Source organism: Centruroides vittatus, unplaced genomic scaffold (assembly GCF_030686945.1).
Source record: "Centruroides vittatus isolate TY-2023 unplaced genomic scaffold, ASM3068694v2 contig_257, whole genome shotgun sequence".
Lineage (NCBI taxonomy): Eukaryota > Metazoa > Arthropoda > Arachnida > Scorpiones > Buthidae > Centruroides > Centruroides vittatus.
In genome coordinates, this window is record NW_027121630.1 from 133,142 (window position 1) to 147,562 (window position 14,421).

A 14,421-nucleotide genomic window follows, 5' to 3' on the forward strand; every position below is an offset into this window, starting at 1 on the left:
CATTTTGTACTGTTTTGCTTAAATAACTTTAGTGTATTTGTTTTGTGGCGATTCTTTGTATATGATCCTGCATTACTGGGTGAAATTTGCCAAGGTGCATCGCCTAGGTTTTCGATGGATCCTCTAAACGCGATATTTCGTTCAGCTAAAAACTGAACCACAGAAAATAATCTTTCAAATATATTATACAAACGAACTTTTTCTTGGTTCAACAACTTCTGTTGAACATTATCTATTGTTTGCTCAGCAGAAAGTATTTTTTGAAGCTCTGTACATTTTAACATAGCTACCAAATGACTTTTTGATTTTTCATGTGTGGCCTATCTATTATATATATTTGGCCAGTTATTAAATCCTACAGTAGCTAGTGCAACTGAGGCACCCATACTGAATAGCCGGCAATAAAAACAAAGTATTCTGTCTTCTGATTCAGAGTATATTATCCAAGGACGGCTTATTATTTCACCATTCGTAAGCTTTCTCTTCAGATGCACTTTTGAAAAGTGTGTTCCATCCTCTTGCCGCGGAAACTCATTTAAGATAATTTTTGTAGGACCTTTTTTAACTAAATAATCTCTTATTTGTTGAGTAATAATCCGGGCCTGGTAAATATTATCAATAAAAAACTCGAGAACTCATATCCCGACGCTCACTCGTTCTATTTGACCCCACTGAAAGTAAGGCCTGCCCATAATAATGTATTTTTACGAATATTTAATATAACTTTTGTTAACATATGATCTAAGTATTTACAGTGGGTGAAGGTGACAATGTTCATTCAAAGGCCTCTTAAATGGACATTGTCACTTTCACCCATTGTATCTCAAATATGGACATTCTCAAATCGCCTCTCCATGTCAATGAGTAAAAAGAAATTTTCGGTGATTTTCAAGTGCAAGGATTCATACCCCGTAAGTACAAGGATTGCCTTTCCAAGTCCACTTGAAGCAAGGATCATCTCTTTCTGACTCCGCCTCAATTGCATCTCGATGTCTTCGTAAAACTTTATGAAAGGATACAGAAACAATTGAAACAATATATTTTTATCCGTGATTCGTGTCCTCAATTACATATGTTTTTGTCCATTTCCATGTTATTTTCAACTAGGACTTGTTATTTAAAGGAGAGAGAATCGCACAATTTCAAATTGAAATGTTTTTAAGGTAACTTAATTCTGTATGCCACTAAACTTTAGCGTTTCGAGTCAAAGCCCCTCATTTTCTAATTAAAAGATTACACATTAATTTGTTAATATTTGCAACTTTATTAACCTTGAAGCCCGCACATGTGCCAATTGGGATTCCTTCATTTTCTGTATATTATTATAAACATGAAAATAATTACTTTTAAAATTACAAATATGCTTAGCTCTATCAATTATTCCAGACATTTCATTGTGGATAAAATCTTCGTTCAGTATTTGATAACGAGAAACTAAATCCCGATGTAGATAATCTTTTCGCTCGTATCTTTGAAACTCTCTCTATTAAAAAATGATTTATATCACGAAACACGGCAGTATACTGATGGAGAAATACAAAACACATGATTTCGTTCTTTAGTTTGGTTTTATTCACATATGGCAAAGCGAAACATGGGCGATCTGCCACGTGTCTTTTATGGAAAATTGGCTCGTATTTAGGTGATATAAACGTAAAGAAAACCAAGAAACCTCTATGATATCGGCACGTTGACAAGGTGAGAACCGACGATCAACTATGGTTTTGTCCGGTCTGCCATAGGTGAGCACCAGAACACAGGAAAATCTGGCTATACTTTCCCGTGTTTGGATTACAATAGCGCGATTTCTTCCATTCGGTCCATCTCTCACGGGTTTCGACTTCCAGAGAATATTTTTTCAATAATTGTAATTGTTTTACTAAAAATATTTAAATTTTTCACCTTCGAAAGGTTACCGCATTACTGAAACTCTGCTTTATCGGGTTTTACTATGTTATTATACCATAAAATCAAATTATTAAAAATAAATTATATATTATATAAATTAATAAATGTCTGTTTCCGAAATATAATTTCCCACGTATAATTTATTAATATATTAAAACAAAATATGAAAAAAATAAAAATAAAAAGAGGAAGACGAAAAATCCGTCAGATGGCTTCGATCATTTCTCTTTCCGCCATTGAGCAGTCAGAGCGCGGCCATTTTAGATGTCATAAGTTGCAGCGATTATTGGTAAAAAAACAATAACAGTACGATCGCAAGAATTTCCTTTCGTTATTTAATCAAAATTCTCCAGTCGAATATTGAAATTATTTTTCAACCATTAAGATAATCGGCATTAACACGTAATTTAAATTTGGACCGATCGCGAGGCGTAGTCCAATGGTTATTAATTATTTTACATATCGAGTCCGCACTTAACTGACCGTTGTGACGTAGATTGGTCGACCACGTGACATCCCTGACCGGGTCAATGTGAAATTCTCATCATCATTCGAATGTCGAGTTTAGATCTAAATTTAGAAATCCGCTGAGCATTTACTGTAAATTGTAAGGTAAGTAAAGCCGTTTTTTAATTATCTTCAATTAATTTCAAGCTACACAGCGCCATATTTCGCCTCACAACAGCGTGCAACGTGCTGTTGTTGATCGTTGAAATCGATTAATTATTATTAATCAATTACAATAATTTTGAATTTAAATCGAATGACGTCACAATTACCTCGTGAAATCGTGAAATTAAACCAATTCATTGGCGATTTCGCAAGGGAAGTTTGACTTTGTCTCCTGTCTGCCATGTTTTCATCACAATTATCGTTGTTGCTGCTGCTGAAAATCACAATTCATGCGCTTTTATTGGTGTAATTAGCATAAAATTTGGGTCTTGCGGCTTAAAATTTGTATCTCTCTGCATAAAGTCACTTCATTTATTGTCTTAATGCTTACTCTTGTAAATTTAGCATTATTATAATCAAATATACTGTAAATGTGTGGAGCGTAGAAGCAAAAGAATGCTTGCAAATTCATCAAACTATTTTTGGCTGATTTAATATAGTATTACATATTATATAAGTGATTAACCATGTCTCGGTTAGAGTCATTTTACTAAAAATGTATAAATTAATCGAGTTGTTTGCCTAATTTAAAAATTTCACCTGCTTTTAGTCATTTGTGTCGTCTATCCTTACAGAGATCGGGACGTAATCTAAATGCAGAAATTCGGTTTATCCTAGATAATTCGGATCGAGGCATTTTAGCCAATCTTCCCTCGTAGACTGGCTCGGTTTCGCAAAAATTCAGGCCGTGTCCCGTGCATTAAATCGCGAGAGATTGATTGTATCGTTAGCAAAGTTGGTCGGTAAAATATTTAGACGAATGAAGTTATTTCTTTACCTTATATACCGATGCTTCTGGACTTATAAACGAATAAGAGAAAGCAGGAATTCACTTTCAATATGCCATTATATAAATTATATCATTCGGTCATTTTTTGCCAAAGGTAGATGAAGTCGTCATTTTGCGCTAAGATTAATAATCGGAAGTAAATTTTTGAAATTTTTAATCGGATAACTTAAGAATTCCGGAAGAGAAGGTAGGTGTTACCATTTATATTATTGTGATTTTCGTCTAATTGTTTCCAGACCTTTACACAGGTAATTAGGATAGTTTAGCATTTGCACTACTTTGACTATAGTTAATATAAAAAGATGGATTAGTAACAGTATAAAGGAGTAGATAAAAACAAACAATCGCAGTGTTGTTTTGGATTATAATTATAGTAATTATAGTTGACGTCTAGAATCAAAATGAGAGTCTTGTTAGCATAACTTGTAACATATCTGCATAGTAAGCAGGTGTTGCGTGTTTCGGTTCAATCTTCTCTTCCCGAATCTTCTATATTAAAATTAATTTTTAATTTTTAGCCTCAACATAAGATGGTGGCTTAACCGACTCTTTAGAACAGATTGTTCACTCTGTTTATTCGATAAATGATACGGTACAAAATGGATACAAATGGTAAAAAAGAACAATAACTTTGCTCTGTCCGGCAATAAAATTTTGAACAGACGAATGTTCTCGAGTCGATTATTATTAAAACACTAACAGTTTGGCACGTCCTATTTGTAGTTTTACATTCGGAATGACCCCACGCAAGATTTGTTCCCGGATGGATAAAGTAAATGTTCTTCATTCGGAATCACTTGTCTACGTGGACTTGCTATACCGAAGGGAGCGAGCCCGCAACTTTATCGTAACCTTAACCTGTATGTTACTACTATTTAGCATGCAAGTTAAGGTTACAATAAAGGTCTTTAAAGAAGAATTTATGTAAGTTTATCCCTTCGATATAACAAGTTTTAATTAGAAAGTCCAAGTAAACGAATTATATTTAACATATAAAACGAAGGTTCTTGCTTTTGCTTGTTAGCTTGGTATAGCCTAAAAGTGACCGATAGCGTAATGAAAGACTCGGCTGATAGCTGTGATGTGTATTGTATTGTATTCTAAGAGATTTCTTATAACATCTTTGTATTATCCAATTGTTTCAGTGATAGGTACAGTACATATTACAATCCATTCTGAACATAGAATAACAGGTATAAAGAGAATTATGTATCATTTCCTGTTTAAAGTTTGGAAGACAATGAATTATTTATAGAACATTTAATAAATTAATGGCTATAATTTTGATGAAATAAGGGGAAAAATATCACTTTTATTGACGCAACAACAGATAAAAAATGTGTTTAGCAGATGTGCTATAAAATTACAATGATGCTATTTTAAAATATATTGAAAGCTGGTATAAATTAAAAAAGAAAATAAATGGGATAACTGTTCAGCTTGGGAAGCCATAAGCTTTAATAAATGAAAGGTTTCTGGTCAATTATGTGACCATCTTCAGCATACAAGAGACATATTTAATGAAATAAAATGATGTAGAACTGAAGTAAATTTAAAATAAAAGAGAACAAAAGCAAGAATTACTATTACTCTAACTCAGAAATGGCAGAGGTTTCTTTTATGTTTCCAAGCTAGCGGCAATAAGTGCGAAGAACTTTTCGTTCTGCCATAACTTGGGAAGGAAGCATTTTCAGACCTATGTTTATATGAAATTAATAACATTTCTACTACTTCATAAGCCGATCGATTAGATGAATTACTGTTGAGAATTTAAATATTTAACTAGTCACAAAGTACATACAATTGTTAGACGTATAAGAATTGCAATTCCACTCTGTAGCAGTTTCTTTACTAGTGTTAATCGTGTTATGAATCAAGATTTATCTAAAACTTACAATTATTGATACTTTATTGAAATTTTATCAGAACGAAAAGGGTATAATGCTTACAGCATTACTTTTAAGTGTGTCCTTAAACCATTACTTTGGTTTTTCTCACTTTATAACTTGTCAAAATGTGAGAAAAGAAACTTGAAAGATGTCTGGATATATATTCAGGTTAAGCACTCTTCTGGATTCTCGGTTCTGTCTACAAATTCACAATATTTGATGTTCTGATGTTACGGATGGATGTGAAGCACTCGTTGGGCCGTAGGTACGGTGAGCTCTGATGAAAAAGTGTGTCCACCTCCGTAGTTATATTATTAATAGCATTTCTGCTACTCATCTGTATTAACCCAAATTTAATTTGCCAAAATAACTTTGGCATCTTCTTAGGTTGCCTGGTGTATTGGTAAAAGCTTATTAAACCATTCTATGGTATATCAGTTGTGGGTAAGGCTGACGCCTACTGGAATGCACCCGACGATACCGACGGTAAAACAAAAATTGCGGAATGTCTTTTTAGAATGCGTTGCTTTACATTAACATGTTTTCATTCTGGCAAGTGTGTAACCTAGATTATACGCTGCAGTTTCAAGTAAAGATACATAATACACAAAGGGGATATTTAAAAAACCTTATCTGTGCAATGCTGAGTTTGTATGCATCACTTTCGTTAATAATTTTTAACTGGACGAATGGTTGTTCCATAATTTTAATTAAAATTTTATGATATACAATAACAAATATAATTACATGGTTAAATAACAGATTTTACAAGCCACTGCTCAAGCATCAGTTGCTATTGCTTCTGTTTCCCTCATCCTGCTCATTTATATTCAGTCGTAGCTGTTTGTTTTCACAGATTTATATCAAAAGTATCATTTTTGTTGTTTTTTTCTGAAAGTGCCATCACACAAGAATAATCGTGACAAATTTAATTGTGTTGCCTTAAAGAACGGCTCTATTGCGACGTCGAGTCCACAAATTCTTAGCTAATTCTGTGATGGAATATTTACTTAGTTTAGGAGTGTCGGTATATACAACTAAATTAATCAATAAACCTTTAACAGTGGGTGAACTTTAAAGAATTTGATCCAGTTAACAGGTGTTCTTTGGATGTGGACGATTATAAATGGAATCCCTTGACTATCCGTGTTTGAAGATGACCTGTTAACTGGGTCGAAATTGTTAGCATTCTTGTAACTTCACTGTTAAAAGTGCATTTATTAATTCAGCCGAGTATCACGGTGGCTATTTCATCCTCATATATTAGACCAACTGTATTAGACAGTTATATTTTCCTCTGATAGTCTTTGCTTTCTGTCTGTTATTGTTACCACTGTTTACGAGTCGAGTCATAACGGCATGCATACTGTTGCGTTCGGTTACAAATATAATACATTGCAAGCGATCGACCAAAATTTGCATGGCGATCGACTTGTTGGCCTCCCCTGCTTTTGCTGATTTTACACACTTTCCTTAATCTCTCAGAAAATATAAAAACATAAAATGCCATCGTAATCCAGCATTTAGTATTGGATAAAGACACATTTTCCATTGTCTTAACAGGCATCGTCGGATTCAAACAGCACATAACTGCAGAATTCTAAAACATTGGTTCAAAATTACTCGAACGTATGGACGACGGCCAGTTAAGCTGGCCGAAAACGTTCACTTTTCCAGAATTAAATGCCGGATTATAAAGGTTTATAATTTTTTATATTAACCTCATCCTATTTGATGTTGCATTAGTGTTTATTTTCATATTCTGTTTTATATAGGGTCTTTCTGCAGTGGGTACTATGGGCTGTGGTTGCTCTGTTCAGCTTGTTAATTGGTTTCAAACAATACTTCTATACTAGGTGTTTCTGCTCTACTATTTTACAGCTATGTGAAGGTGGTTTAGTGTGTTGTTCGCATGACTATGGTGTCTTGCTTCATATAATCTGTAAATGGAAAACATTTTGTAGGCTTAGAACAGAAATGTCTAAAATCCGATGCACGGTCGGCAGCAGAATTAACATCACAATCAGTGTCAAGGTCGTGAGCCAACCAGTGGAACCAGTAATGTCTTGACCTTGATACTTCTTAGAGATTGATTGCGCCTGTTCTAGAAGCTCATTGTCATCTTAATTTTGTTGCTTGAGTGCATTAAACAAGTTTTCTCGGATGTTATAATTGTAATACTTTAAAGTTTACAATCCTCAGAATGGTGTCTAGAAAATATAATGTATCCTTGCTATAATCAAGAAAACAAAACTCTTCAGATGTTTTACATAAAAAGTATTTTCAAAATATACCATTGTCACATTCCATTCCATCCAGGATGAGTACTAACACGAACGTGTCAGGAGTATTGTTAACTGGTTCAGTGAATTGTCTTGCTGAACGAGATGATACCACACAATATTCTTGACACGTTTTCCTTGTACTCTTGTAACTCGAGACTACGTAACTCAACTACACGAGTACCAAGACGAGTACAATACATTTCGCAAATCTTGGCCGGACAGTCATGCTGCGTAGTAGCGAGAATGAGTTCACGTTAGTATGTGAAGCGTATTAGCTATAAGAATTTAATGGGATTTAAATTTAATAATTAAATTAATAGCATATAGCACAACAACAAACGGGAGTCTTGTTTTGAGCCAATTCTTTTCTTCGCGAGAATGAGTTCACGTTAGTATGTGAAGCGTATTAGCTATAAGAATTTAATGGGATTTAAATTTAATAATTAAATTAATAGCATATAGCACAACAACAAACGGGAGTCTTGTTTCGAGCCAATTCTTTTCTTCGAAAACCTTGTAAATTAAATAAACAAACAAGTAATTACCTTAAACCAGCATTAATTTTCTTCAAAAACAAACGTTTTCTTCCGTTTTTAACGGAGAATTAATGCTAGGGCCATATTCTAGTCGCCGTCTCTGGTTTCTCGTCTCTCACAAGCCAGTCGCTGATTGGCTAATCTGAAATGATTAGCCAATCAGCGACTGGCTTGCGAGAGACGAGAGACCAGAGACGGTGACTAGAATACAGCCCCTGGTTTTAGGTAATTACTTGCTTATTTATTGAATTCTACACCAGTAATTTCGTGGCGATTTTACTTCTAAATTAATTATTAAATTTATCAAGAGGTGGCATCTAACACCTGCTTCTAGACCAAATTACTTGATATTTAATTAGTGATTAGCATTAATATAGCCTGACGTAATCCTGCAATTGTTCGGCTTTAATCGAAAATTGGGTTCGTAGATGTTTAACTTAGTTTTATAGTAAATATTACTGTTACTTTATGAATGTTTTCTGAGCTTTCGGTTGCCTGTTCAAGGTTAAATTAAGAGTTATGCTTACAATCCCTGTGAATATTACAGTACATAATAGTCAGAAAACGTACAGTATTATATATAAGTATACATACTGAGTTTATAAAAAGAAGTTGTGTAAGTTTATAGGAGCTGCAGTAAGGATCTAGAAAAGCTACATGCAGCTTGCGAGCAATACTTTGGTTACCGTAATAAGTGTAATTTTCGGAATTGAGACATCTCTTTACACTTTCTAAGAGTACTTTATTACATTAATCTAGTTTAACATAAAGTTTCTCCTGAAATTATACATAGGAACGTCTTAGTGTTGCAAATGACACCGATTATAAAAGTAACGAGCGATTATTTATCGGGACATCGTCACGATGTCGAGCCGCAATTTTTAACTCATTTGATTTAAAATATACACTCTCCAAAATTAGTAGTGACTTGTCCCTGTACCTCATACTTTTTCTTTAACCATACAATCCTGTCGGTCATACATCTAACATTTTTTGGGGGAAATTCTTTTAATTGAATTTATGTGACTTCGAGCTGCGAGATGCGTTGACAAAATGAGAAAAATTAATGTAAAATTAGCACCTAAATATGAAAAATTGCAATCCGGATTAAAGGCGAAACAAGCAAAGGAAGAAACGCGAAATAAATCGCGTTTATAAACGCGATTTATAAAATTCCACGTAGTCGCACTAATACTAATATTTATATAGGTGAAGCAAGGCGTAAATTAAATATAAGGTCGAAAGAATGCATTGCCGACTTAAATTCCATATTTTACGATCGTTGTTTATTGAATAATCATAATATTGATAAGACCAATGCTGAAATTTTACATAAAGAAAAAATACGTACAGTAGAATTACCCGTCTAAACCAAACCAAAAGGTTAAACGTACGTAAATTTTATATCGTCGGCGAAGCCTCTTTCGATTTCGTCGTCGAGTAAAAGGCATTTGTAGTGTATTCCGAATCTCGCTAATCAAAGTAGTGTAATTAGTAATACTTGTACCGACTGAATAAAGATGAGAAAAAGCCAATTGTTTAAGTAGTAGCACATTTTTCGTTTGAGAGCCAAAGAAATTATAAAACACGGTTTCAAAGTGTAAATTGCGATCTTTTGTTATATTGCCAACCGTGTATAAAACTATGGAATTTTGAGTGGAATCTTATTGTGGCTTGATAATAAATCATTTGCAAACCGGCGCCAGTCAGAATTACGCCACTCTACAGCCCAATTTGGGTAATGCGTGGCTCCCGGTCGAGATTTTCGATACGTCGAAAGTGTCACACTCGTTCGGTATCTGGTCTCGGTGCCGTGTTTATACTTTAATGCGACTGCGTTATTAATCGTATAATTTGGGGACTAAGTATTTAACAAGTGACTATACTCGATTATTCATTTTGAACTTTATTTTTATTATAGATTATATAAATTGATAAAATGCCAAATTATAGAGAATTGCTTATAATAGATAGAGTTTTGAAGTAGAGATTTTCTTATAATATTATTTAAAACGTATATTAATAGTTGTTACTAAATCTACTACAACTGCTGTATGAGATGGGGTAAATAATGGACGAAATAATTATAAATTACGGTTAATGTTACCTATGGTTACAAGATGGCAGCTCGTCTCTGATTCCAGCAAATAGAAGAAGGGAAACGGTGGGGACGCACGTTCTAACCTAACCTAACCTATTTTAATAAATTACCATAATTATTTATTATATAATAAATTAGGTTAGGTTAGAACGTGTCCCCGCTGTTTCCTTTCCTGAATCACGCGAGCCGCCATCTTGGAACCATAGGTAACATTAACCTAGACTACAAATGGATTTGACCGTAGAGGATGGTGTTAGGCTCCATCTCATATGAAATTTAATTAAATAATTTTAGATTAAATTATTGGGTTTAGTAAAGATGTTTGTATTTGAATACTTGTTACTTTTATATAATAAAATAAAAAATATATTATTTTGTTTTTAATTCCAGTTTTATGTAAATATCTCAGATATGTGAAAAAATCTTCGTAAGAAGAGCAATTTATTTATAAAAGAGGAAAAAATTTATTGAAATGATCCTGCGAGAAGAAAAATGTAAGTAATTCTGTATTTAAATTGATTTTTATTTAGAGACCTCCCGTCAAATATATTATTGGGATAATATGCATTAGCTGGTGTACCTATCAATTCTCAGTTTGCATTATTTCGGGAGGTTGGAAAGCGTAGGGGTCTCAGTCGCTGTCGGTCTGATGTGTAGGATGTTCCCTCCTTAGAAACTGCGTTTGGATTCAAAGCCCGATGCAATGATACTCGGTTTGAGTTGGGTGTTATACATTCAAGGTTTAGAAATTGACTGAAGCCGAAAGGTTTAACTAATGCTAGTACTATCCAGCTTTGGCGGTCTCCGGCCAAAGCTGGATAATACTGGCAATTACACCAGACTTGCCAGAAGCAGTCAAACAACCATCGCACTGGACGGTTCCCAGCCAAAGATTAGTTATGTGCGAGTGCCTGCTTCCAATAGAATGGCAATTGCGGTGCAGACCTGTCGGGAGAGCAGTACGAGAAGGGGATCGAGAAATCGCCTTTCCTCTAGCCCTTTGCCTTGTCCTCTCAGAAAACTCTTATAGGAGACACTTGCGGATGGAATTACGAGTTTTGACGACATGCACTACGTATCTTTCAGACTTCCGACATTTATTAGAAGGGAACATTCCGAGTAGCAGAAAGATATCCCAATTTCCACCAAATATCGTGCTAGGTGTAGCTGTAGAATGTTTAAATGATAAAAAGCCACCTACAGATAATACACTATGACCAGAAGATTCAAACAGTTTAAGACTATACTTTTTGTAGTCTTTTATGGTGTTGTGTCCCTTGTTTCTTTGTTATTTCTCGGGTTCTGTTTAATCTTAATTTCATTGTTTCCTTTTTGTTGCTTTTTGTCATTTTATATTAAAAAAGAAATCATTGGCATCTTGCTTGTAGATCTTTTGTCATTGCATGCTCTTGTCAGCATTCTTGTTTAGTAATAAATTAGTATAGCTAGTTTTAAGCATGGGATATAAACTTCTGAACTAGAAATCTCTTTATACTTAAAGAAATTTTTCTTGTCAATATTAAGAGATTCCCCACGGTGAGGAAACTGGATAACAAGGGATGGAATTGCAAAATATCTGGATCAAACCAGCCACGAATATCATTAAGAATACAATTTGGGCTCGAACCCACGATCTCATCGTTGCAAGTCGACACTAGCCGAGTACCACGTTTGTGTTATTCCGATCTTCTATTTTTGATTGTCCTGCTGAAACATTAATGGCTATGTAGCGACTAAATTACTGTTTACCATCATTGTTGTATAACTTAGTCTCCAGTATAATATTCTAGGCTATGCAATGAACTTACATTTGAAATGGCTTTTTTTTATTAAACAACACTCATAGCATATTAAAAATCAAATATTGATAATTAGTAATATCTAACGTTGTAAGGCTTGCACGGGTCAGTTTCTCCGTATTGTCAAATTATTGCATGCGGGTACGTTACCAATCAATTTTCTACCAGCTTCCGAGATTAATTAATTTTTTATTGCAATGACGAAGCTAATCGTGTTTTCATGTTTTCAGGAATAAAATTGATTCGGTTAACATAAATCAGTATAATGATTCGTCGAATCTGCAGTGCGCCACGGCACGTGCCGGCTGCATTCAAGAACAGGTGCAACAGCAACACTTGATCCATCAGCTACAAGCACATAATCAGGTATTGTGATATTTATTAACTGGTTCACTCTTAATTTTAGCATAAAACTTTGCAATATTTTAACAAAATTAATTGCGTAAAAGTATTTTGATCTTAAGTTATCGTCATTAATGCTGTTAACGTTGTTTATGCAGATGCATATGTCACAGGTCCAAGATTCGTCACACATTCAGCGCCTGAAAGTGGAAGATGCTCTGACATATTTAGATCAAGTGAAGTTGTCTTTTGGTACTCAACCACATATTTATAATGAGTTTTTAGATGTTATGAAAGAATTTAAAACGCAAAGGTACTTAAAAAATGTTTTGTAAATTAAATTTTTGGAAGGTGAATCATACGCTTCCAGTAGTATTTACATACAGAAGTTTATTTAATATCGTTAGTCTTTCGTTAAAATAAGTTAGGGGTATAGATGTCAAATCTCTCGCTAGCTTAAGCGTTCTTTCTGCATTCGGTTTAACGAACAGATGGGCAACGAATGGGAGGGCCGACCCTCGTACTAACAAATTTTCCACGCTGCATGCAGCCTATAAATCCCGATAATGCTGTGGATTTATGCTGAAGATACGAACTTCTTTTCACAGGGCCAGTTCTTGGCTGTATCATCTGAATATAATATGTATACTGGTATGTGATGTACATCTTCAAATCATATAATGAACAAAGGATAACTTTCTGTACATTATTCTTTGTTCAAATAGTTCTATTAATATCATATGGTTCCTGTTTAATGAATCTATATATTTTGTCTTGCCATTTTATGAGCCTTCTATTACATTACGCTTTCTGGTTTGTTCGGTTACACTTATATAACTGGCTAACAAGTAGAATAACTTGACAATTCTGCTTCTTACTCCGTCTTTAACCTTAACTGCATTGTATGCATATGTATGCTGTTATATTCCTTCTTGTCCGTGAAAATGCCCTTCGTCTGTGCCTTTGAAAATGCTTAAGCTAGTATGAACTTTCATGTTCGGAGAGTGGAATTGATTGAAAAATCTTTGAAAGAACAGTGCACTACAACATGTAAATACGTAGGCTATAGAAATCTAATCGGGCTGGGAAAATTAAACCAAACAAATGATCGAATATCACCAGATTTCCCGTTGTTTTATTATGCAACTCTTTATGGCTACGTGGAAATTGGCTTAATGTCGGAAGCCAAACCGTGCCACATTCCGTAATCGGATGCAGAGAACGAGGCCGACATTGACAGTTTGCGTACGATACAAAGAATTAAAGGTGGCTAGATCTGGTGGCAGGAGGTAACCGGGCCTCCGACCTCTTTCAGCTTTTCCTCTGCTGTTTAAGGTAGCAAAAGATAAAGAGAAGGAAAGTAAAGATGATGAGAAAAATTTATGCCTTGTGCCATTGAATTGAGATTTAGAACTCTCAAGGATTGACAGTTAACAAATCTTTAATGCAAATTAAATTATATACATGATGGCGCGGTTAACAAAGGTAAATATATCTTGCTCGAGTGACTTTTGGGTCATACTATACCTATGTTTAGAAGTGAAAATTGGCTCAAACTTTAGGTAAAATAAATAGTAACATGCCTACCAATTTGCCGGAGTTGTTAGTTTGAATAGTTGAACTAGCAGTTCTTAAATCTTTGTTGCAATGTAAATGTATACAGTAGAGCATCGATTATCCAAAACAATTCCGGACTGGGGTTGTTCGGATAATTGATGCTTTACTGCATTTATTTTTAGAAGTAAGATATAATTTTAAGGCTAAAACTTAAAAATCTGTTAAGGTTTGGTTATTTGTTTGGTTCTACACGTGTCTTTTCCATGAAATTTAGTAAACGACGATAGATTATAAGCTTTAAAAAGTGTTAGAAAATTGAAGATTTTGACGGTATTACATTTGTAAATTGCTTTATAAATTAACTAAAATGTAATTTTTGTTAACATTTATTAAATTATAAATCAAACAATTGATTAAATCTTTAAAATTAATCTTTAAATATTAAAAAATATACATTTTAATCTAGATAACAGCTACGAGTGATGTGTATTAAACTGTTGTTGCTAAATTGAATTGTTAGCAAATGCAAAAGTTGTATTTGG

The 14,421-nt window shown here is 34.1% G+C and overlaps 1 protein-coding gene across 1 annotated transcript in view; it reads left to right on the top strand.

Moving 5' to 3' along the window:
* The first annotated feature begins 2,132 nt into the window (after positions 1 to 2,132).
* Positions 2,133 to 14,421, top strand: part of LOC136971504 (paired amphipathic helix protein Sin3a-like) — a 29,101-nt gene continuing 16,812 nt past the window's right edge. The window contains exons 1-4 of the mRNA XM_067265964.1: positions 2,133 to 2,520; positions 10,572 to 10,675; positions 12,211 to 12,346; positions 12,481 to 12,635. Coding sequence (XP_067122065.1) covers positions 10,674 to 10,675; positions 12,211 to 12,346; positions 12,481 to 12,635 — 293 coding nt within the window. The 5' untranslated portion in view covers positions 2,133 to 2,520; positions 10,572 to 10,673. The remainder of the gene's footprint in view (positions 2,521 to 10,571; positions 10,676 to 12,210; positions 12,347 to 12,480; positions 12,636 to 14,421) is intronic.